The 26,468-nt window shown below is 43.4% G+C and overlaps 1 protein-coding gene across 1 annotated transcript in view; it reads left to right on the top strand.

The window, feature by feature from the left end:
- Positions 1–26,468, top strand: part of LOC147890684 (RAD3-like DNA-binding helicase protein) — a 165,203-nt gene that overhangs the window by 107,789 nt on the left and 30,946 nt on the right. Inside the window, exons 22-23 of the mRNA XM_087389325.1 lie at positions 25,306–25,962; positions 26,124–26,269. Coding sequence (XP_087245451.1) covers positions 25,306–25,962; positions 26,124–26,269 — 803 coding nt within the window. The remainder of the gene's footprint in view (positions 1–25,305; positions 25,963–26,123; positions 26,270–26,468) is intronic.

The raw sequence follows: 26,468 nt of genomic DNA, 5'->3' as shown, positions 1-26,468 counted from the left end.
TCTTGGTAGTATTCTAACTTGGTCTTCCTTTCTACTGTCAGCCATTGAGCCTGTAGGGTGCATAGTAAGGACAATTGGAATTCCTGTAGGTTGATCTTTTCAGGTGGCATAGTTAAGTATGGTTCCACTTTCCATTTGCTGAACCATTTCCTTATTATGGTTCTTTTGAAGTTTCATACTTGCTGTCCATGCTGCTGTGTGTGGTAATCTGTCTATTGGCATTTGTTGCACGTCCACTAGATATTGCATCACTCTGATCAATGCATGACACTCAATTTTCCTCCTGCCTATTTCCAAAAGGAGCACAGAGTACGCGGTAGTAGGCTTGACTCCTAGATGTCATCATAGGAATGCTTTCTGCATTTTTTCAATCTCATTCCATGTAGATGGAGAGATGCTGCCTCCCCATACTTCTACTCCGTAGAGCACTGTTTGGACCACATATGCAAGATCTTCTAGTTCCGGGTGTCAGTGTGCCTACAATCATTTTCAAATTGATAGTATTTTCCCCAACTTGTGTCCAACCTTCTTTGTGCACATTGCCACCATCTGTGGTCGGCTTGTATGTCAATGCCTAAATATTTAGAGAGAGAAAGAAAGAAAGAAATTTTATTAAAGGTCCACGGAAGGCCATACATGGCCTATGAGAGAGAGGGAGAGAGAGAGAGAGAGAGACACAGAGAGAGAGAGAGAGAGAGAGAGAAAGAAAGAAAGTTTATTAAAGTCTTCGGAAGACCGATGGGTCTATGAGACTGTGAAAATTCTGATACAACGAGTTGTGGTAGTGGAGCTACTAAACGAGCGTGCATACCAATGCAAAATGCAAAATGCCAAAAATGCAGAATGGAAGTACTAAGTCCCAAGTACAACATAGTGATGTCGGTGGTCGACTATATATCAATCTTAGCATCATCATCAATATAATCATCATCCCCAGCAACAGCAAGATATCAGGATGGATGAGGCAGTGGAGGCATGAAGTCGGCAATAGAGTGCTGTCGGCCACTCAGAGGTGCGGTCCTGGCACGTCTCTTGGTCGTAGCTCTACGTCTAACCAGGGCTACTGTGACCCCCGTCGGTCGGGCTCCAACTCTAAACAAGGAGGGGATGTCTCCAAGTGTGATCTGTGTGTCGACCCTCTGTCTGAGCTGTCGGGTCACGGGTTCCGGGTCACGGTCATGTCGAGGCCTCGTCTCGTTGGGGTCCATGTGATCTAGCTGAAAGAACTCCGTGATACAGCTCTGAGAGGGATCAACCGAGGAAGAAGTCTGCTCTTGTCTCCGTGCTCGAAGTATCCTCTCGCGGTGTCTAAGTGCCCTATGAATGAAACTTGCCAAACACCGCTGGTCTGGGTAGGAGAGGAAATGGGCTAAAATCCCATAACTATCTCTGAAGAGGCAGTGGAAACGTCCTCGGATCTCATAGTACACAGGACACCTGAAGATGAAATGCTTCTTTGTCTCAACCTCTTGTATGTCACATAGTGTGCATATGCACCGCTCCTTGGGTAGTCGCTCTGCTCTGCTGCTCTCGATGCGAAGTTTGTGTGAAGAGACTCGGAACTGCCCAAGAGAGATCCTCATCGAGTGGGGTAGGTGAATCTGTGTGTATCTTGGTGGGTCAATGAAACCCTCCGCTGTGATATGTGAGAAGTGATCTCTGTAGAAGCTAAGCTTCACTGGGAGTTCACTCGGTTCTAACCAGGTCCGAAAAGTGTGTAGCTGTAGTAGATCCTCACGGATAACCTGGTTGACCTCGTGTCATAAGAGGGGAGAGAACGGAGCATCCATGCTATACTGGAAGGGAGGTAGTCTATCCATGTGGAGCCCCAGTCGCTCAAACCATCTCTCTGTACATGCATACCAGCACCTCTGATCTCCTCCTGCTGCAAGTGCCATAGAAGAGGATAAAGCTATCCCTGGTAGCCTGCTACGCCCGGAGGTATAATTCCCATATTCCCTAACTCGGTACAGATATGTGATTACTTGAAATGTAGCATCTAGCTGTAAAGGGGGTGACCCAAACTCAGCCTGAATGATCTGGTGAGGAAGGGATGACTTACCACGAATCATCCGTGATAGCATGAGAACCTGTAGCCGCTCCACATGGGCCCACTCTGTATCCGACAAGTCTGGCCCCCAACAAGGACTGTCGTATATCCCCGCTGGGCGAGCCAAGGAGTCAAAAAGCAACCCCTTGGTGCGTGGATTCTGAAAGTGTGAGCGGAAGCACTGCCTCTCTAGCCTGGCCAATGAGGCATACCCTCTACTCAAGCGTGCTTGCATCTTATAGTGAAGCTAGGTCCGGAGAAGATAACCCCAAGATAAGTGTATGATGAAACTATCTCAACAGATGACCCCGCAAATGTGAACTGCTCCTAACGCATGATGGCTCGAGATGTATTGAAGATCATGACCTTGGTTTTACCCAGGTTGACCTTCGAATCATGAGACTCACAAAAGGACTGGAGTGCGTCTAGGTGTCTCTGAAGCCTCTCTGCTGAGGAAGACAAGAGAGCCACGTCATCTGCATAGAGCAAAATTTGGATCAGCGTGCCTGCAAGAGAGCAACCTACACCCCCCTGTGGCTGCATCACTGTCTCAAGCTCGTCAATGTAGAGGCCAAACAAGGTAGGCGATAAAGGACACCCTTGTTTGACCCCGATGGTACTCATGATCTCGTCTGTCCATCCGGATCCTACCCGAACCCTACCAGAAACTCTCTCATAAAGTGCCATGATAGCCCAAATGATCTCCTGGTCATAACCCAGGTCCTGTAGGCGCCGCATGAGGCGGGCTCTCAGGACTGTGTCAAATGCCTTGCGAAAATCCACAAAGCAACAATAAACCCTTTGCTTCCGTGATCTCAAGCTCTCTCGTAAAGTGCCATGACAGCCCAAATGATCTCTTGGTCATAACCCAAGTCCTGTAGGCGCCGTATGAGGCGGGCTCTCAGGACTGTGTCAAATGCCTTGCGAAAATCCACAAAGCAACAAAAAACCCTCTGCTTCCGTGATCTCGCCTCCTCGATGATACATGTGAGCGTCAGAATGTGGTCCATGGTTCCATGAGCACGCCGGAATCCGGCCTGTCCTGCTGCTCTGAGTCCTCGACACTCTGCAAGTCTGCAACCCTGGGAGTCAAGTACTGATGCATAAATCTTGGACATGACATGTCCAATCATAATGGTCCTGTAGTTCTCCGGGCTCATGGGATCCCCTGCCTTGTGGATGGGTGAGATAGTGTTAATGGTCCAAGTGTGCAAATCCCAAACAAACCGCTTCATTAAAAAGCTTTGCTAAGATCGGGGCTAGGAGGTTAATCCCATATGCAATGAACTCAGTACATAGTCCCTCGTGATCCTTCGCTCGGCCTTTATGAAGCTTCATTACAGCATCCTTTACCCCTCCTCTAGTGAAGAGGGTGCAGGATGTGGGACGAGGCATGTGTGAGAGGCTAGGGACTGGCTGATTTGGGATGTCATGAAGTGTGCGTGCATAATCAAACCAGATCTGGGTGTCAGTGAGTGGCGGAGGGGACCGTCCTTCTAGATATCTCTGCCAGAAGTCCTTAGAGTTGTTACTAAACAAAATGTTCAGTAGGTCCTCCTCATTTCGACGAACGAAGTCTAGTTTGTTCCTTCGTACTAGTCTACGGTATTCACGTAGCGTATCTGGTGCGCTCGGAAGACTATTTTTGGTTTGAATCAGAGAGGGAGAGAGAGAGAGAGAGAGAGAGAGAGAGAGAGAGAGAGAGAGAGAGAGAGAGAGAGAGAGAGAGAGGCGAAAAGGTTGAGTGGGTGAGGGGCGGCTGAGGTGGAGAGGCTGAGTGGAGGGGAGGCAGAGCGGGTGAGGGGTCGCTGAGGTGGAGAGGCTGAGTTGAGGGACTAGCGGAGAGGCTAGCATACTTTATTGAAAGAGAGACATCAAGGAGAGGGGCATACTTTATTGAAAGGGAGGATGTGAAATCAAAATGCTAGAATGGTAGCTATACAGGCTTGAGCGTGTCGCATCAAGCAATAGTCCCTCCTTTTTATAACCAAAGGAAGGGGGCTCCCCTCATAAATGCATCCTCCCACATGCATGATGTGGGTGGAGGCTCTGCCATGTGGGTTTAGCGGTGCGCATCATCAATAGCATGCGACAATTTTATTCCTTAAAAAGTCAAACCTTCTTATCGTAAGTCTAAGAGGCCCCATGGCTCCATCTTGTTGGGATATTTGTGATCAAGGGCTTGCCGTACAGTCCCGTTGTTATAATCCCCGTACAGTCTCTGTACAGTCCAGGCTTTACGTACAGTTCGTACAATCGCGAATCCTTTCCGTACGATTTCTGGGTTTTTTGCTCCTGTGCAGTACCGTACAGTTCTCTTCCGTACAATCTAGGCTTTCCGTACAGTTCGTACAATCCCGTATCCTTTCCGTACGATTTTTGGGTTTTGCTCATGTGCATTACCGTACAGTTCCCTGTCTCATTTTCTTTCCCTCTATACTTCTCCATACAATCTTCTTGCCTTGCCGTATTTCAATCATGGCTTCAGCTTCGGATGTTTGTACATATGCTCGAAAAGAAAGACCCGCAGATGCCAAGCGCCGTCCTTCACAGCCTGCATCACAAGATGATGAACTTACTATGGAAGCTGAATACGTGTTTGATACACTCAAGGATGACTTTCAGCAGTCACGACAGGAATGGGGCAAATCAGTTCCAGAGATCACATACAAATTGAAATTGCCATCCCTCGTGAATCCTCTCAGGAAGCTATCTCAAACTGCGGTAATAATTTTCTTTCCAGGAAGAATCCCAGCAGCCAGTGATGTTGCACAGTGGATTAAGTCCATCCTTGGAGGATGCTTTGTAGAGGGAGTATGTTTTGCATCTAGAGGCTTTTATGAGCTACATTTATCAGATGCTTTGTGCAAGTAGAGGCTACTTGAACTTTCTCCCCTCTTTTACGGGAAGCAGATGGTACATGCTATTCCCTGGTCCCCAAACAAGGATTATCAAAGTCTTATACGACATCATTGTCCTGTATGGTTGAGGTTGTTAACTTCCCGTATTATATGCATGAAGAATTGCCCGGCCTGGCTGCTTCCTTAGGATAGGTCATTTGCCCTCCATGCCCTATGGGAAACCGTAACAGGTTCTGCATTCTCTGGGACACTGATACACCTACCCCTCCTTCTATTGCAGTGGAAGTTTAGGGAGTGCAATTGGGAAAAAACTATTTTGAATTGAAATGGGGTGTGTTTGCAGGAGGTTGTTTTGCTTGCCATATGTTTGGGCATCTAGCCTCTGAATGCCCAATGGTTCTGTATCAGCCCCCTCCCAATGCCTTGCCGCCCCAGACACGGGAAAAGAATGAGAATTTGCAAGCTAAGACAACAAATAGAAATGGAACAAAGAATGCCAAACCAATTAATCAGGTGCAATTACTTTCTGGAAAAGGAAAAGATAAAGAAAAAGAGAAGATGAAGGAATCTGCGGGAATTGATCGGGATGGTTTTCAACAACCTAAGAAGGTAGTTGTATTGAAGCAACGCCCCTTTCAATCTCGTCAATGGGATGCTTCTTCTCCATCACCAGGATAGGCTTCTACTTCAGCTCATGTCCTTCAAAATTGGGCGGGGGTTTTGAAGAAAGGCATCCCCATATGTGATTCTGAAGAAGGGGAGAATGCTATTTCTTTCATGGATCATGAGGGAATGTAGCCCATGCAGGCAGAGGCTTTGCCTCTCTGACATCTTGTTCTATCCTTATACTTTACTGTATATACCTCTTTCATGCATCAAACACTTAAGTGCTTTACATACAATGTACAGAGCCTCTGCAATGTCTCAAAGTGGAGGCTTTTATGGAATTATGTACATAACATGCAGCCAGATATTGTTTGTTTGCAAGAGCATAATCAACACTCTAAGGTTGGTCATCATGATTATTTTGGCGGTTATGACATATACTATGCTGGTATCACCACCTACTCAGGTGTATGTATACTGGTTAGACATGAGCTGGAGCCTCAGTTAGCCTTCAATGACAGCAGTGGCAGATGGATGGTCATACAATCTAATGTCAATGGTGATATTCTTGAGTTTGGATCAGCCTCTGCCATGAGGGCTTCTTTATGGGATTCTTTAAGCAAATATCCATGGAGATCTAATGCATTCATCTGTGGAGATTTTAATAATTCGCCTCTGCAAAGAGACAACACCACTTCAAGATCTCATATGCTATCATTGGAAAGGTAGAAATGGGATAGCATGCTTCTTTCTGTGCAGGCTGAAGATTTATGGCTGCTCCTCCAAGGGTCAGTGCCTGGCTATACTTTTCATCACAATGCACTTACTACATACTGGGCAAGGCTTGACAGATGGTATTTGCTCTACCCACAAGAATATGCAGATTTTAGCTCTCATCTCCTCGTAGATTTCTCATTGGGCTTGTCAGATCATGCCCCATTATGGATGAATCTGCACCTTGGTATGCCACTGGATGATTTGCTACCCCTTTCCAGTAGATTATTACATGTTAATCAGGCTTATTTCTGACATCGCTATTTTCAGCAAATGATTAAACTAGCGATTCATCCCTTACCTTTGCATGCCCAGGAGGACATGGATTATGCTTGGGACAGCCTTGTCTCTCGTATACAGAATGTCATTAGGGAGTATGGAAAGTGGCATATGACTAAATGGAGGAATGAGGTTAAATGGGCAAAAAGGACAGCACAACAATTGACTGAATTTTCACATTTGAGGCCTCTCTTTGAATCAGAAAATGATTCCCTTTCACATGCTCGGATTAAATTGACTGCTAATGATCAGAGGAAATTGCACAAATGGTAGATTAGAGCAAGAATGAAGCCCCTCATGGATAAGGGCTGCTCATCAAAAGCCTTTTTCCAGGGCCTGCATGTGACTCGAAAGAAAAACTCATGTCTAAGGGTAAGGAAGCTAGATGGTTTTTGGATGCACTCTTTCTCTGATCTCCAAGATGAATGCCAAAATTATTTCCAGAAACTGTTCTCTGCTCCTGGTTCCCCATCAAATCAAATGACTGATGCGAGGACTGAATTCCTCCAAAATGTTTTTGAAATAGTGGAAATGGATGATGCTCTTACCTTGGAGAGGCCTTTTACTGATACAGAACTTGATAATGCATTGTTCCACCTCAGCAAATACATGTCCCCTAGCTGGGATGGCCTTATGTTGGAATTTTATATTTCTTTTTGGGATGATTTGAAAGATATCCTCTTGTAAATGATCAATGTTGCCTGGGAAGAAAATCAGTTACCGCACTCTTGGAAGCATGGCATAGTCAAACTTGTGCCCAAAAAACATCTGTGTGACCATATGTCAGATTGGAGGCCTATTACTTTGATGCCTGTAGTTTACAAACTCATTGCCAAAATGATTGTGTATAGGCTTCACGGGATACTGAATGCGGGCCTTCATCCTCATCAGTATGGGTTTGTGCCGCGAAGACAAATCCATGACAATATCTCCAATGTATTGACTGCAATTGAATATGCCAAGTACTCGCATCAAGATGTGCTCATATTGCAGGTAGATATTGCTAAGGCATTTGACACTGTTCAATGGGATTTTATCTCTCAAATCATGACAAAGCTGGGCTTTGGTCCAAAGATAGCAAATGCAGTTTACTGGCTTTATTCTTGGGGGTCATCTATCTCGGTCATGGACATTGGGTAGATCAGTTAGACAGGGCTGCCCTCTTAGTGCTCTCTTCTATGCCATTGCGACCCATCCCCTCTTAATGTATCTTGATCATCTTACAAACACAGGACAGATGACTGGTCTTAAAATCCCTGGGGCTGCATCTTTTTTGGCACAAGCATATGTTGATGATACCTTCTTAATGCCACAAAATTCTCCCCGAGAAGTTCACATGCTTATGACCACTCTATCATTGTATGGATTGGCAGCGGGATTACATGTCAATTTTGACAAATCCAAATTGCTTCCCTTGAAACAATGTGATGGCATTCTATTCTTTGGCCAGGTCAGGTGGTGCATTCCAAGGATGTAGTCAGACATTTGGGATATCCTATAGGATGGCATATCACCTGGAAGCAGCAATTAAAATGGATCTTTCAAAGACTTCAACATAAACTAGAATACTGGATAATTTCTACCTGGCCACTTGATGTCAGGCTCAGAATAGTACAGTCCATTGTAATGTCCTATGTTCAGTTCTTTTTGCCTTTGCTACATTGGTCATCCATAGATATTTCAGCCTTTATGTCTCAAGCTATGGAGATGTTATGGAGGACAAAAACTGGTGTGAAAGAATTGAGACTGATGAAGATGGAAATGGTGTGCTCTCCTAGGATGCATGGTGGACTTAATATCCTCAATATAAGATATCATGTACTTGCAAGGAAGGCGACTATGCTCCATACTTTTTTCTGCCAACAGCAGCCATGGACTTGTATGATAGCATCCATGTGTGTCAACATGAGGACTTTTGCTTATGGTCATTGTACTACAGATCATTGGGAGATTTGTAGGGAAGATACCTGGCTGTCCTTTCTCTACTGCTCTGATACTTGACTGGAAACAAGTACTTTCTAAGGTCAAATGGGCTCTTGACAATTTCTCGGGGACAAACTCAATGAGGAAAGAAAGTATTCATTGGAGTGCCATCTTTGACATTCCACTAGCTTTACAGGAACCTGTTCGGGCATACAATCTCATGAAATTGGGAATTAGATATATACATGATGTAGTAGATAATTAGGGCTATGTCTTATCTTTTCATCAGGCCACTGCTTCCAATGCATTGGGAATGCACCATAGGTCGATATGGAAGAAAATTGCTGATTTGTTACATCCTTTTCTACCTGTTCCCCCTGTGGCTGACATAGACATGCTTATGGATTGGCAATTGCAACCCTCTGCTACATGCTCTCTTCCTGTTCCTCTACCTACCTTGACCTCCATCAAAGCCTACATACTTCTTCAGCTTGCTCCATGGATTCAGCAATATGCTAATACTCTGTGGCATATCAAGAAGCCCCTCTCATGGTGGCGGAAGAATCTCCAGATATTATGGAAGTGTAAAATGCCTTTGAAACAAAGACTTTTTCTCTGGAGATGCATGACAGGCACATTGTCAGTGGGAGTCACACTTGCCAAACGTCGCATTGCACCATCCACATGTTTACGATGTTAGGCTCCTTCTGAGACTGTCCCTCATTTGCTTTGGCACTGCTAGTGTTCTAGAAACCTCCTCGGAAGAATTTCAGATCATCTTCGACTCCGTTTCTCGAGTCACAGATTTGGGAAACATTTCTGGCTGTTTGGCAGATTTATGAGGTCTTTGACTCAATACTCACTATTTCTCTCTTGGGTGAGATATTGGGCTCTTTCGACAATCTGGAGTGAGCATAATTTGGCATACTTGGGTCGCTAGATGCACAAGTCATATGAATCTTTCCGAGCCTCATTGCGGCAATCCTTATATGATGCCTGTCATGAGGGTGATATAGATGCTTCTTGCATAGAGCTTTTCTTTTTATGTTTCTGATCTCTGGGATACTCTCTATTTTGGAGACTTTCCATCTTGTAAATTTATGAGCATATAAATACATAATTGGATATTACCAAAAAAAAAAAGTGTGTGTGTGTGAGAGAGAGAGGTATGCGCAGGTGTGTGTGTGTGATAGAGAGGTGTGCACAGGTGTGTGTGTGAGTGAGACGTGTGTTGGTGTGTGGTGTGTGTGTGTGCGCGCTGAGGAGAGGAGAGCTCTAGCTGTGGCGATTTCAGCCTTTCACCTGCTTCATGGCCTCTAATGTTGATTCCTCATGTTGCCATCCTGCCGTACAGGTTCCCGTGGCTTGCTGCTGCCTTCCGCCGTACATCCCGAGCTTCTCCCCGCCTCTTCTAGGCTTTTTTGCATGTGTTGTCGGTTTCTTTTCCGCCTAGTCCTAAGCCTCATGCAGCTCCTCGTTTTCTGTGTGTGTATTGTGGTGTGATCTCTGTTTTCAGTTGTACAGTTTCCGTACATTTGTACGGTCGCCGTACAGATTTCGTACGTTTGATCCCGTTTGCTTTCCGTACAGCCACGTAGGCTTTTGCCGTACAATTTTCTTTTCTTTTGCCCTTCTGTCCTGTCTGTCGTACAGTTTTCGTACAACTGTACGGCCGCAGTCCAGTTTCTCCGTACAATTCCTTCTCTAGTTTACCGTACAACCTGTTAGTCCTTCTCGTGCCCCGTCTGCTTCTCTCCATTTGGTACCTGTTGAATCCCTTAGCCTCAATGGCAGAAACAAGCAAGTATTATGTCAAGAGAGCAGTCTCTCCTGAACCTAAAAGAAAATCAAGGGAAACTTCGCTCCCCATAGCTTCTTCATCTGAAGATGCTTCCTATGTGTTTGACATGTTGAATGAGGATTTTAAACAAAGTAGAAGAGAATGGATTCTACCTGCTCCGGAACTCACTTACAAGATGAAGTTGCCTTCTCGTGTGCATCCTTTGATGAAGCTCTGTTAAGCTGCAATTATCATCTTTTTCCCCGGCAAAATACCCTCGGCTAATGATGTGGGACAATGGGTGAATTCTCTCCTAGGTGGATGCTATGTAGAAGGAGTCTATTTTGCCTCCCGAGGATTTTATGAAGTTCATCTTTTGGATGCCTTGACAAAACAAAAGATGCTGAAAATGTCCCCTTTATTTTTTGGTCGTCAAATGGTGCACATCATGCCCTGGTCCCCTAATAAGGACTATGAGAATCTCATCAAGCATCATTGCCCTGTATGGGTTGAAGTGGTTGAATTTCCAGATTACATGAGAACAGAGCTTCCAGGCTTAGCCATGACATTGGGACAAGTGATCTGTTCCCCTCGTCCCACAGGTAATAAAAATCGTTTTTGCATCTTATGGGATACTGATAGACCAACCCCCTCTGCTATTGCTGTTGAGATTGAGGGTGTTAATTTGGGAAAGAAATATTTCACTTTAAAATGGGGCATTTTTGCTAGAGCTTGTTTCTCTTGTCACATGTTTGGGCACCTAGCTTCTGAGTGTCCCTCTATCCTTCATCCGCCTCCTCCAGCAGCTATTTCTCTGCCATCTAATAAAGGCGGTTAGAAGACATGTGGAAAAGACTGAAGCGAAAGGAGTAAAGCTTTCAGTTCATATAGGGAGCCCGGCCAATTCAGCTCAAAACAAGGATAAAGGAAAAAGCAAGTTAGTGGAAAATAATTCATCTTCTCATGAGGGATGGCAGACTGCTAAGAAGACGGTGCCTCTCAAACAAAGACCTCTCCAATCTCGTAATTGGGATGCTTCTGCTCCTTCTCCGGGTCAACCTTCTACCTCTTCGAGCAACCCCATCTCAAAGGCATGGGTTAATGCAGTCAAGAAGGGTGTTCCACTTTGTGAAGAAGATGATTTAGTCAGGGAATTGGATTCTGAGGGTCAGCAAGACCCTGTGGCAATGGCAGAGGCTTCATGCCTCCCTTTCTTTTTGAGCACTGTTCATCTCTTGTACATATTTTCATGCGTGCTTCTCTTAAATGTATTTCTTATAATATACAGGGCCTCTGTAACCGGAATAAATGGAGGCTCCTATGGCATTATATACAATTAAACTCATCTAGATGTTGTGTGTCTGCAAGAGCATAATCAGCATTCTTTTGCTGGCCAGCATGGGTTCTTTTGTGGATATGATATATTTTATGCAGGATCTGAACAATTCTTTGGGCTGTGTATTTTAGCCAGACATGATCTGCAGCCCTTGATAGCATATAATGATCTTGGTGGCCGATGGATGATTATCCAATGTATAATCAATGGAGAGATTTTTGAAATAGGCTCCTTGTATGCCTCTCAAAATTCAGCTTCTAGAGCTCAAATGTGGGACTCCATAAAGCAATATCCTTGGTCTTCAAATGCTCTACTTTGTGGTGACTTCAATAATTCTCCTAACTGGAAGGACAATACCATGCATAAATCCCATATGCTGCCCTCTGAAATCCAGCAATGGGAACATATGACTTCATCACTTCAATTTGCAGATTTATGAACACAATTTGCAGATTTATGAACAGAAACTCACCCTTCAGTTATGGGATTTACATATCATCATAATGCTTTTACAGAATATTGGGCCAGGCTTGATAGATGTTATCTTATTCATGCTCAGCAATATGATGAATATACATGTCAAATGTGGACTGATTATTCTCAACAACTATCTGATCACACTCTACTTTGGCTCTCCCTTTCATTTGGAATGCCTCTGGATGACATGCAGCTCTCTTCAGTCAGACATTTACAGGTCAATCAATTATATCTTTCTCATGAAAAATTCCAGCAAATGATCAGACTGGCTTGCAGGCCATTGTTATCCCATGCTCATGAGGATCTGGACTTTGCTTGGAACTCTTTTGTACATCGTATTCAAAATATCATTAAGGAATATGGAAGATGGTACATGGCAGAAACCAGACAGCATATCCAGTGGGCAAAATCATACAAGCAGTATTTGGTACAGATTAGCCATCAAAGGTCTTTATCTGCTTCTGAGCAGCATTTATTGTCTTGTGCTTCCTCCATAATTGATGCCAATGATAAACGCAAGCTTTCCAAATGACAGACCAGGGCTAGAGTTAAACCTATGCTAGGTAAGGGTTGTTCCTTGAAATCTTTCTTTTGGAATTTACATGCACATAGACAAAGTCAATCTATCATGAGGGTCAGGAAACCTGATGGTCTTTGGACCCAGACTTTATCTTAGCTAGAAAAACAATGTCTGGATCATTTTCAGCTTCTTTTTTCTCAGCCATCTTCTTCTACACCTCAGGTTGCAGTAGCTTGGACCAGATTTATTGAGCTTGTTTCTCCTATTGTTTCTTTGCAAAAAGCTTCAATGCTGGAAATATCTTTTTCAGATATTGAATTGGATGAAGCCCTCAAGCATTTGGGTAAACATAAATCCCCTGGCTGGGATGGTTTGACGGTTGAATTTTTTGTAGCCTTTTGGGCTGAATTGAAGGGTCCAATTTTGAAGTTCATTAATGTAGCCTGGCAGCATCAACATCTTCCCTCAGCTTGGAAGCATGGTCTGGTTAAGCTTGTGCCAAAAAAACCTCTATGTGAGACAATGGATGATCGAAGGCCCATCACTTTGATGCCGGTTATATATAAACTTATTGCGAAAATGTTGGTACATCGGATAAAGGATATCCTTCATGATGGACTTCATCCCAGGCAATATGGTTTTGTTCCAAGACGGCATATACATGACAATATCTCTAATACTCTCAGCGGAATGGAATATGCAAAATATACAGCTCAAGATGTTTTGGTCATGCAGGTGGATGTGGCAAAGGCATTTGATACGGTACAGTGCGATTATGTCTCTCAAATCATGTTTAAATTTGGTTTTGGGCCAAAGCTATTTAATGTCATATATTGGCTTTACTCAGATTCCACTGCTCAATGCTTTATAGGGAATCATTTGTCTGAGTCTTGGACTCTGGAACGATCAGTTCGACAGTGATGCCCTCCCAGTGCTTTGCTCTATGCCATTGCTTCACATCCTTTGCTTCTTTATATGGATCATCTGGTTGATACTGGACAGTTAGTGGGGCTTCAGATTTCTGGTTCACGGCTTTTCATTGCACAGGCTTATGCAGATGATTCATTTTTCATGCCAAAGAACAGTCCTTTGGAGTTTCGCCTAATGATGGATGCCCTTTCAGATTTTGGGTTGGCAGCTGGTCTTAAAATTAATTTTCAGAAATCAAAACTCTTGCCTCTCAAGCATTGTGACTGGCATGCTATCCTGTGGCCCGGTCATATTATTTATCCGGAAAACATAGTAAGACATTTGGGCTATCCCATTGGCTGGAAAATCAGAAATAAGCAACAAATATCTTGGGTGTTAAACAAAATTCAGGACAAATTAGAATATTGGAGGATCTCCACTTGGCCCGTGCATGTACGGCTTTGAATTGTCCAGTCCATTGTTCTAGCTTATGTCCAGTTCTACCTTCCTCTACATTGGTCATCTCGAGATCTCTCTTCTTTTATGTCTCAAGCCATGGAGATTTTCTGGAAAACTAAGCTTCATAGAAAAGGTTTAAGGTTACTCAAAATGGACCTGCTTTGCTCACCAAGAATGCATGGTGGTTTGAATACAATAAACATCAAATTTCATGTGTTGGCAAGAAAGATCACTATGCTCAAGACATTTTTCCAACAAGAGCAGCCTTGGTCTATCATGTTGGCAATTTTGTGTGGTTAGATGCGCACAAATGCTTATGGACATTGGCTAGTTGTTCCATCGGAAGTAGTACTTGGCAAATTTCAAGGTAAAATCCTTGGTTGTCCATTTTCTACTTTCTTGATTCAGGATTGGAAGCAAGTTCTCTCTCACATCAAATGGTCTCCCCATCCTGTTTCTATAGCTTCCTCACTCAGAATGGAAAGCATTCATTGGAGTGCTGTGTTTTCCTCTTCCCTTGCTGTACAACAACCAATCAGAGCTTACAATCTTATGAAGTTGGGCATCTGGTTCATTGATGACGTAGTAGATACGCAAGGACATATTCTCTCTTTTCCGGTAGCATGCCGACAATACAATCTTGGGATGCAACACAGACCTATTTGAAAAGCTATTGCTGATCTCTTACTCCCTTTGGTTCCGATTCCAACATTGAATGTAAGAGACAGGCTTCAAGATTGGCACCTTCAGTCTTGAAGTCCAAGATTATCTTCTCGGCCTTTGCATTTATTGACTTCTATACAGGCTTATCGATTGATATTACCTCCTCCTTGGATTGCTCATCATGCTAATTCTCTATGGCATCTGAATAAGTCATTAGCCTGGTGGAAAGGAAAATTGAAATTGATATGGAAGTTGAAAATGCCATTGAAGCAGAGACTCTTTCTATGGAGATGCATTGTTGGTATTCTTCCAGTGGGAGTGATATTTGACTCAAAGAAGGATTGCCTCACCTCTTTGTCCAAGATGTCATCACACTCCTGAGAGTATTTCGCATTTATTGTGGTTTTGTTCATATTCCAGAGACCTTCTAGACAAGATCTCCTATTTCTTATCTCTCATATTTCCTGCACACAGGTTCTACAGGTTTTTTTTTATGTATGGCAAACTATCAGCTTCTTTGTCACAGTATTCTCTTTTCTTCCAATGGATGAGATACTGGGCCTTATGGACCCTCTGGTTGTAGCGAAATCATGCATATCTGAATTCACCCCTTCAGCACCCTTATGAGTTCTTCTGAGCCTCATTGCGGCAATCTTTATATGATGCCTTACATGAGGACGATTTAGATGTTTCTTGTATTCAGCTTTTCTTTTACTGCTTCTGATGTATAGGGCATTGGCTCTTTTCTTGAGCACTGCCCTGATGTAAATGAATGTTTTATAATATAATTTTCTTGGTTTCACAAAAAAAAAAAAGTGCGTGTGAGTGAGATGACCTGCTCCACGTTTGCTTTGCATTGTGTGCCGCCAGTTCGGAGCCATTACCTTTGCTCGCGGGAGATTTCGTCTCTGTTTGCCATCTTGTGTGCTCTCTAAAGCCACCTTCAGCGCCTCGTTTTTGGTTTTCTCTTTGCTTTTGCTCACTCTGTGAGTGCGTTGAGTTTGTGTATGTTGTGTGTGGGACAGTATTCCTGCAAGTATTTTCGTCGCAATAGGTTCTCGTGCCCTTTTGTCTAGGTCTCGTGCGCTTCTATCTAGGTCCCGTGTCCAGCTCTTCTCGTTGCTCTACTGAACATTTTCTGGCCCAACCGCTCCAGCGTCGTCGCCCCTATTCTGGTTTTAACCCAACCTGTCTGGTTCGCATCCCATCTTTTTACTCCCTCTCTCACTTGGTTTGTGCCCCGATTGTCTATCCCATTTCTGCTTGCCATCTGCTCGGACTGAATTTTATGTCCTACCTATTTATTTCGTCTTGGCCCTCATCTCCCTCTATTTCATAGCTTGTTACGCGAGTATAATTTCAGTGTTGAATCTTTCTATTGAATCAACTAGCTTCAAAATGACAGAAACAAATAAGTATTATGTAAAGAGGGCGCTCTCTCTAGAACCCAAAAGTCAGTCAAGGGAGACTCTGCCCCCCATAGCCCCTTCATCTGAAGATGCTTCCTATGTGTTTGACATGTTGAATGAGGAATTTCAACAAAGTAGAAGAGAATGGGTGCTGCCTGCTCCGGAACTCATTTACAAAATGAAGTTGCCTTCTCTTGTGCATCCTCTGAAGAAGCTCTCTCAGATTGCAATCATCATCTTTTTCCTTGGGAAACTACCTTCGGGTAATGATGTGGGACAATGGGTAAATTCCCTCTTAGGTGGCTGCTATGTGGAAGGAGTTTTTTTTGCCTCTCGAGGATTTTATGAAGTTCATCTCTTGGATGCCTTGACAAAACAAAAGATGCTTGAAATGTCTCCTTTATTTTTTGGCCGTCAGATGGTGCATGTCATGCCTTGGTCTCCTAATAAGGACTATCAGAATCTCATCAAGCACCATTGCCCTATATGGGTTGAAGTGGTTGATTTCCCATATTACATGAGAACGGAGCTTCGTGGCTTAGCAATAACATTGGGACAAGTGATCTGTCCCCCTCGTCCCACAGGTAATAAAAATCGCTTTTGCATCTTATGGGATACTGATAGACCAACCCCTCCTTCTATTGCTGTTGAGATTGAGGGTGTTAATTTGGGGAATAAATATTTCACTTTGAAATGGGGAATTTTTGCTGGAGCTTGTTTCTCTTGTCACAAGTTTGGACACCTAGCTTCTAAGTGTCCCTCTATCCTTCATCCTCCTCCTCTAGCTGCCATTCCTCAGCCATCTAATAAAGGAGGTCAGAAGACTTATGTGGAAAAGACAGAAGCCAAAGGAGCAAAGCCTTCAGTTCATACAGGGAGTCCAGTCATTTCAGCTCAAAACAAAGATAAAGAAAAGGGCAAGCAAGTAGAAAATAATTCATCTTCTCATGAGGGTTGGCAGACTGCAAAGAAGATAGTGCCTCCCAAACAAATATCTCTCCAATCTCGTAATTGGGATGCTTCTGCTTCTTCTCCTGGTCAACCATCTACATCTTTTGATAGCCCCATCTCAAAAGGCATGGGTCAATGCAATCAAGAAGGGTATTCCCCTTTGTGAAGGAGATGATCTTGTCAGGGAATTGGATTTGAGGGTTAGCAAGACCCTGAGGCAATGGCAGAGGCCCCATGATGCCTCCTTTTCTTTCTAGGGACTACTCATTTCTTGTCCATATTTTCATGCGTGCTTCTCTTAAATGTGTTTCTTACAATATACAGGGCCTCTGCAACCCGAATAAATGGAGGCTCCTTTGGCACTATATAAATACAACTCATCCAGATGTTGTGTGTCTGCAAGAGCATAATCAGCATTCTTTTGCTGGCCAGCATGGGTTCTTTTCAGGATATGATATATTTTATGCAGGCTTTGATCAATTCTCTGGGGTGTGCATTCTAGCCAGACATGATTTGTAGCCCTGTGTAGCATATAATGATCTCAACCTTGGGCCCTTGCACACTATATTTATGCTATTAATGCCACACATTCACACTCACATTTATTTATACCATTCGCATTGGATTTTTTTGGACCTATAATAGCACTTTGACTTATGTGCAAAGGGAGGAGATGATAAGGCTTGGTATGCACAGACACGTAGGTGGTTCGCGAGATTGGGACTCCACATTAATAGGTTGCCTCCGTTCCAGTACAACTTAGACGCTCCATCTATCCCACTTGGGTACCATGAGATGAACATGTTGAGATATCGAGCTCCACTCGTGATATGCCAGGGTGACCGTTGTGCATTTATATCACCGACTTGTTAGCTGCAGATGCGATTGGTACACCACCCATGAATAATAGTTGGATGATAGCTATCTTTATGTACTCTAGTTAGTGGCTCAGTTAGTATGCCAGCTAGGTTAGTTGAGTTTGGTTTGAGACCCACATATAGGGTTCATCTATTCCTTTTTGTAAGAGAGTTTTTTTGGCTTTCACAACTAAGAAGAGGAAAACTGTTTTCAAAGCCTCCACCTTTGTGTGTATTCCCCCATTGTGTATGTGAGAAAGCTGCAAGTGAGACTTCTTACCTCTCCCCCAGTCTCTTCACATGGTATCAGCAGAGCTCGGTTCGTGGTAAGGAGCTCAAGGAAGCAAACGAAGTTCGCAGTGTCTTGGTAAGAGGATCAGTGGTGCTTTCCTTTTTCGAGTTTTGGGAGCAAATCTCTGTAGGTAGCACAGTCGGAAAGTCCAAGAGTGCACTGTCTCAGATTGAGACGTCCTTCGCGATGCGGCGAGAGGATAGTATATGCCACGAGATAGAGCAAAGCCATGGGTGACATTATTTTTTGATTTGAGGCCGTTTCGAGGCTCGTTTTAGTGGCGGAAATTTTTTCGTAGGCACGTAGAAAAGTGGCCTGTTTTAGCTGTGCGACCATTGTTTTGCAGGTCGGTGAAAAGTTGATGCTGAAATTGCATCGTATGCCTATGCGCAGAGATATTGGGAGTGACAGTATCATTCTTATTGCCTGCTGATGAAAAATCATCACTAAGAAGTGATTGTATGGTCAAATACCACTTTCGTCAGTTTTGCAGATTTGCCTTGTAAGGCAAAAGCTGTGTTTTTTGCAGTGACATAATATTTTACAGTGTTCTGTAATGGCGTCTGACTCTCTTTTACAGATTGTCCCCGAAAAGCTTGACAAGAACAACTTTCAACCATGGAAGTTTAGAATGACGAATTTCCTTACGGGAAAAGACTATTGGGAGTTCATTACAGGAAATGAAGAAGAACCAGTTCTTCCTAATGTTCCCAATCAACAGGAAATGCAGGCATTTAAAGGCTGGCATGAGAGAGCCAGAAAAGTTATGTACTGGTTGTCTATCAGTATTTCAAATTCTATGATTGTGCATATTCAAGATGCAAGCACGCCAAAGGAGGCGTGTGATACTTTGGCAAAAATGTACAACACAAATACGCAAGCGAGGAAAATGCAACTCAAGCAGGAGTTGCATAATGTGCAGAGAGAAAATATGAGCATCAATGACTATCACATGAAGGTAAAGAAGATTGCAGACGCACTTGCTTCCATTGGGTCGCCAGTGAAAGATGATTTAGTTTCTGTGACCTTGAATGGTCTAGGAAAGGATTATGCACAATTCTGGACATCCATTGCCCTCCGTGAAAAATTTTCTGATTTTGAGGAGTTGATTGCTCTTTTAATTTCTGAAAAGCAGAGAAATGGTGGTGCATCTTCTTCATGAGGAAGTTCAAAAGAAACTGTCTTCTACTCAAATGCTGGAAGAGGCAGAGGCAGAGGCAGAGGCAGAGCAGGCCGATCTGGAGGCCATGGCAGAAATCAGAATATGCAGCAAATTCAAGAAAATCAATCCTATGGAGGAGGACGTGGTAACCTTAGAGACAGGGGGAGCCAAAGAGGTCATGGTGGATGGCAGAGAGGCTAAAATGCAAACAACAATGTTGAATGTTACTATTGTGGTAAAATGGGTCATATGACTAAAGACTGCTACAAAAAGCAGAATGCCGTTATGAATGGAAAGTTGCAGCAAGGCAATTATGCATCCTCTAGTAGACAGAATGATGACAGAAATGAGCATTTGTTTATGGTGCAGCACATGACCAATTCTGTGACAAGTGCAGAAGAAAGCAATGATGTGTGGTATGTTGACTCAGGTGCGTCAAACCACATGACAGGTCATGCAGAATGGATGCAGGATGCAAGGAAAATGAAAAAATCAGGATTTGTGGAGACTGGTGATGATACAGCACGTCCTATTGTGCAGATTGGTAAAATTCCTTTGTTTATGTAGGATGGGAAAAAGAAATACTTGTCTGATGTATTTCATGTCCGAACATCATCAAGAACCTGGTTTCTGTTGGTCATATGGTTGAGCAGGGCTTGCAGGCCAGATTTAATTCTCATGGATGCTTTATTGAGGATATGAAAAATAAAGGTCGCTTGATAGCAAAAGGGAAGAAAAGGGCACAATGTTTACGTTGGATGCGAACATGCGTGAATTCAGTACAGCAATGTTTGCACATGGGACCAGTGTAGTTGCAGATATTGATATCTGGCATAAACGCATCGGTCATGTTAATGTACAACGACTTAAATTAATGTAGGCCTAAAATATTGTTGCAAGATTGCTCAAGTTCAAGGTTGCAGAAATGCATAAGATTTGTGAAGCCTGTCAATTTGGAAAACAGGCAAGGAAACCATTTCCTAGACATGTTCAAGAGAGTAAGAGGCTATTGGAATTAACCCACTCTGATGTGTGGACTACTAAAGCTGCATCTATTGGAGGGTGTCATTATTTTGTCACTTTTATTGATGTCTGTAGCAGAAAAGTTTGGGTGTATTTTATGAAAAAGAAAAGTGAAGTACTTGGGCATTTCAAAGTCTTTAAAGCTATGATTGAAAAAGAAACAGGCTTGCAAATAAAATGCCTAAGGTCAGATGGAGGGGGAGAGTACCTCTCAAATGAGTTTGCAAGGTTTCTGCAGGAGCATGACAGAAAGCAGCAATATTCATGCAGTCATACCCCACAGTCAAATAGACTTGCAGAAAGGAAAAACATGCATATTGAAGAGATATCTCGTGCCATGCTCAACGAAATAGACCTGCCAGATTTTTATTGGACTGAAGCAGTTGCTACAGCAGTCTACATAATGAATAGGACTCCCACTGCAGCAATACATGGCATGACACCAGAGGAGAGATATACTGGTAGGAAACTAGATATTTCTCATTTGAAAGTTTTTGGTTGCATTGTCTATGTTCATATGCCAGATGAGTTGAGATCCAAGTTGGATCCAAAAGCTGAGAAGTGCATCTTGATTAGTTATTCTTTGCAGCAGAAAGGGTATAGATGCTATAATCCTTCTACTCGTAAGTTTAGAGTAAGCAGTGATGTTTTTGATGAGATGAGCAGTTGGTATAAGCCAGTAAAGGTGGTTGATGATATAGATGCACAAAATGGTAATGCTGCACAGAATTCACAACAGCAATCACAAAATATTAGTGGACCTGTAGTGTCCTCTAGCAGTAGCCACATACTTCGTCATGGACAAGCAGATTGAGATCAGGAGAATCTCCTCAAAGCAATATAGATAGCGGTATGCAGGTATCACGAAAAGGAAAAGAGAAAGTAGATCAGCCCATGGTTGATGTGAATGCAGGTCACTCTTATGTGGATGGTGAATCCAATGGCTCAGAACATAGCATTGATGATGAGTTGGGTATTCCTTCTATTGTTACACCTGGAGTAAGGAAGACCAGGGATGTTTTGAGAGCACCTGGTAGTGAGCCTATTTTGCGCAAGTTTACCAGAGAAGTTTACCAGAGTCGAGTATCCTGTGGATAGATTGAAATATGATGGATTTACAGCCATTCACTATGCCTATATGGTTAAAGTTATACAAGAACCAAAATCCACTTCTTTTGAGCAAGCCATGGGAGAAGGCGATGGATGAAGAAATGGATGCCTTGGAAGCAAATGCTATATGGGAATTGGTGCGTTTGCCTAAAGATAAGAATGCAATTGGCTGCAAGTGGGTCTATAAGGTGAAGCACAATGCAGATGGTTCTGTGAGCAGATGCAAGGCAAGATTAGTTGTCAAGGGGTATGCATAGACATATGGCATTGATTATGAGGAAACATTCAGTCCTGTTGCAAGGATGGCAACTGTAAGAGCAGTCATTGCTATGGCTGCATCGAAGGGATGGTCTTTACGTCAGATGGATGTAAAGAATGTCTTCTTGCATGGTGATTTGCAAGAAGAGGTCTATATGGAGCAGCCACCAAGTTATGTTCATGCTGTTCATCCTGAGTTTGTTTGCAGGTTGAAGAAAGGCTTGTATGACTTGAAGTAAGCATCCAGAGCATGGTCTGACAAGATAGGACAGTATCTTGTCACTATTGGCATTCAAATTTCCACGGCAGATTTCTCACTTTATGTGATAAAAACAGAGAAAAGGTATTATGCTGCTTGTTATTTATGTTGATGATTTAATCATCACAGGTGATAGTGATGAAGATATCCTTCATGTGAAAATACTATTGAAGCAGAAGTTTGAGAAGAGGGATTTGAGAGAGCTGCGTTACTTGTTGGGCATTGAGGTGATTAGATCCACAAGTGGGATATGGCTCTTGCAGAGGCAGTATGGATTGCACATGCTGTTCAAATATGGGATGATAGGATGTAAGTCTATTTCAGTTCATTTGGAGCAGAATGTGAAGCTGAGTGCAGATGCAGAAATGAGCTTCTGGAAGATCCTACTATGTGCCAACGAATAGTAGGAAGTTTGATTTATATGACTATTACCAGGTCAGATTTGAGGTATGCTGTTGGGTTGGTAAGTCAGTTTATGCAGGCTCCAAGGAAACCACATTTGGATGCGGCTAGATGCATACTGAGGTATGTGAAGTCCATATTGCAGTATGGACTATTTTATGAGACTAGGGTTCAGATACAGTTGCATGGATACATTGATGCTGATTGGATTGGTAGTATTTCTAATAGACGATCTACCAGTGGATATGTGTTTTCTTTTGGGAGTGTTGTAGTCACTTGGAGCAGCAAGAAACAACCTACAGTTGGTTTGTGGAGGACAGAGGATGAATACAGGGGTGCAGCAATGGTTGCATGTGAGGTACAGTGGATATGTGTTTTCTTTTGGGAGTGCTGCAGTCACTTGGAGCAGCAAGAAACAACCTACAGTTGTCTTGTGGAGCACAGAGGATGAATACAGGGGTGCAGCAATGGTTGCATGTGAGGTAGCTTGGTTGCATAAGCTGCTTGATGATATGCATCAGTCTATAGATGGGCCAGTTGTCATTTATTGTGACAACATGAGCAGTGTATACTTGACAAATAACCCAGTCTTTCATGCTAGAACAAAGCACATTGAGATACATTACTACTATGTGCGGGAGAAGGTTCTAGTGGGTTTTATTGATCTAGTTTATGTCAGCACGGAGGATCAGGTAGATGACATATTCATGAAGGCATTGTACGCAGAGAAGCTGCGCAAGTTCAGAGACCTGCTTGGTGTGCAAGAATTGGGACTGAGCTCGAGGGGGAGTGTTGAGATATCGAGCTCTACTCGTGATATGCCAGGGTGATCGTTGTGCATTTATGTCACTGACTTGTTAGCTGCAGATACGGTTGGTACACAGCCCATGAATAAGTTCGATGACAGCTATCTTTATGTACTCTAGTTAGTGGCTCAGTTAGTATGCCACCTAGGTTAGTTGAGTTTGGTTTGAGATCCACATATAGGGTTCATCTATTTCTTTTTGTAAGAGAGTTTTTTGGGCTTTCACAACTAAGAAGAGTAGAACTGTTTTCAGCCTCCACCTTTGTGTGTATTCTCGGATTGTGTATGTGAGAAAGCTGCAAGTGAGACTCCTTACCTCTCTTCCACTCTCTTCATAGAACAAGGACCTCCTATAGCTACACACTTTTAGGACCTGGTTGGAGCCGAGGGAGCTTTCAGTGAAGTTCAGTTTCTACAGGGATCATTGCTTGCTCTTCTTGGAGGAGAGTTTAATTACCTCCCAGAGTACACGTGGATCCATCTACCACACTCATTGAGGATCGCCATCGGGCAGTTTTGAGTGTCATCGCACCGACTCCGTATTGAGAGAGGCTGAGCCGAGGGGATCCCAAGGGAGGGCTGCATATGCACGTTGTGTGATCGACATGAGATAGAGTTTCGCATTCAAATGCCCTATATACTATGATATACATTGCCGGTATCACTGCCTCATCAGAGCCGGCTTCGGAGCCCTCACCAAGCTTCTTACATATCCAAACCAGAGGTGTCTTGCTGCCTTTCTTCACGAGGCACTTCGGCATAGAGAGATTTCACTCAAGGCGCAGAGACAGGCTTCCGACACACAATCCGATCTCTCTCAGAGCAGGATTACTGAGTTTTTCCACTTAGATCGTATGGACCACACAGCCCCTATCGAGAGATGCATCAGAGACCGAGAGTCCGAGACACGCCACATTCGACAGTGGACGAACACAAGATTACACTTGGTGACCTTCCCTACTTGTTTATACTTGGAGCACGGCCCATAAGAGTTACAATAGCTTTGTTCAGGAGCAGGGCCATTGCCAAGAGACCGAGTCGGGCTGCATTCACAGACAGCCGCTAGCACTCCTCACGGGCTACACATCATCACGATCTCGCCCTTCCCTCAAGTCTCCTTGACACCTACACCATCATGAGGTCACATTGTACTTATGAGGATGATGTTGATGACACCACTTATCCTATATGACTATATAGTTTTAGGACTTAGCATTCAGTAGCTCCACCCTTCTACTTGTTTGTATTAGATTTTATTACTCTCATAGGGGAGTTTGATGTGGGCATTTTTGTGAATAGCGTATCGTCCAATCACTACCTCTATAGAAAGTGCACCTATTGAGTGAAAAAGTTCTTCCAAGGCTCATTGCTTGGAAGGAGTCCTCTAACAACCAGCTTTCCTAGCAAGGCTCTGTACTAGATGTCAGATCGAGGCCTTCCTCATACAAGGGCAAGGTGATAGTGCTCTAGGCTTCTTTGGCCCTCATGTCATATGTACCATTATCTCCGGACTGCAGATAACTTAGTACCAATCTCTTTGGTCCTCATGTCATATGTACCATTAGATCCGGACTACAAGTAATTCAGTACCAATCTCGTGAGTTGGCCAATGCAAGAACGTGACCCCTTGTACTATCCAAGAGTCAACATAGGCTGGCAAATATTGACTCTTGTGCTAGACTAGGCATGTGAATACCTAGACCTCTCATCTCTATCCACTGCAAGCTGCATGGATGATGACAAGATGTTCCGCGGCCCACTCGGTCGTGCCATCCTCTTTAATTTTCTGGGTAGATGATGGTCCGGAAGATAGATCTGTGTGTAAGGGCCATGCTGCAAGCTCTGCAAGTAATAAATTATTTGGGGTGCACCTCTTTGCACAATTCATGCATGAGAGCATCATGACCTGTAGTCTCTTGAATCAGGCTGTTGTTGAGATTTTTGATTGCAAATGCTCTGAAGAAAATCTTGATAAGATGATGAGATCTTCTCAGGTGACTGGACCAAGTTGTCCTGAGTGAAAGACTTGGAAGTCGGACATAAAGTTTAGTGGGGAATGGTACATGACTGGTCAAAATGCAAGGAAAAGTTGTTTTCTTTCACAAGCTGGTACTGACTGTGTTCTTGTTAATGTGTGCAGGGTCTACAGCCTGGCTTGTTCTTGGATACATCATCTGCAAGGCCTCAACAATTGCTATCTGCAATTCTAGGAAACTATCGTGGAAACGCATCAAACAAAGATCCCCATACATTTGCAATCACTCCAGCCAACCGTGCAATAGGCAGCGATGATGGAGTTGTTCATGCGATGCCTACATCTCATTTTGGTAGTACTTTCAAAAGCAAAACAGTTGTTGATCTTCTTTCTGAAAGTACTTCTGAATTAGACGTCATAGAACTAGGGACTCCCTCTCCTGCTGCTGCACAGGGTCTTGTTTTCCAAAGGAGTAAGAAACCTGATAATCCTGTTGAAAAAGTCAATGTGACCCTGAATCACGTAGGAATCAGCCAATCAGCTTACTCGTCGACTTTGTTTCCTTACACAAAAGTGAGGCATTCAGAAGCTACAGATGATGCTGAGAAGGACGTGGGTTTGACCCTAGGTGTTTCCAACCCTAGACATGAGAGTAACATGGTATCTATGGGCATTGCCACTGGAAGTAGTATGTCTGTGACTAGACCCCACAGTGTACCTTGTGGCCATGAAAATTTGAAAGGTGAAATCAGTATGAACAAGAATGGATCAGTGATCAAAGAAGACAAGCAGAGTAAAAATGCGGCTGAATTTTTGAAAGAGGTATTCCAGCTGTGTCTGTTGGCATGTGTTCTCCATGTTTCTCACTGTTTCGTTCCGAATCCTGCATATTCATTCTTCTGCAATGATTTACTGTGCTTGCGTATTCTTCCTTTAATTCAAATCTCTGTCTGTTGGCTCGTTGTATCTTTGTCTCTTATAAGGTAAAGGCACGGTTGAGCACTCCAGAGTACAAAGGATTTTTGGACTGCATGAAGGGATTGAAACAACAAGTCATGAGCATGGACACATTGCTTGAAAGTGTTGCAAGTTTATTTTCAGCTCCTGAGCGCATCTTCCTGTTGCATAGGTAAGTTTTATCATTGGCATTATGAAACATGCTATGTATTTTGAAGGACAGAGTACAAAAGAGTTTTGGACTGCATGAAGGGATTGAAACAACAAGTCGTGAGCATGGACGCATTGCTTGAAAGTGTTGCAAGTTTATTTTCAGCTCTTGAGCGCATCTTCCTGTTGCATAGGTAAGTTTTATCATTGGCATTACGAAA

Source organism: Dipteris shenzhenensis, chromosome 18, assembly GCF_047967505.1.
Source record: "Dipteris shenzhenensis isolate YYH24624 ecotype China chromosome 18, Dip_SZ_1.0, whole genome shotgun sequence".
Classification (NCBI taxonomy): domain Eukaryota; kingdom Viridiplantae; phylum Streptophyta; class Polypodiopsida; order Gleicheniales; family Dipteridaceae; genus Dipteris; species Dipteris shenzhenensis.
The sequence above is the reverse complement of the archived record's forward strand: the minus strand, read 5'-3'. Positions and strand labels throughout refer to the sequence as shown.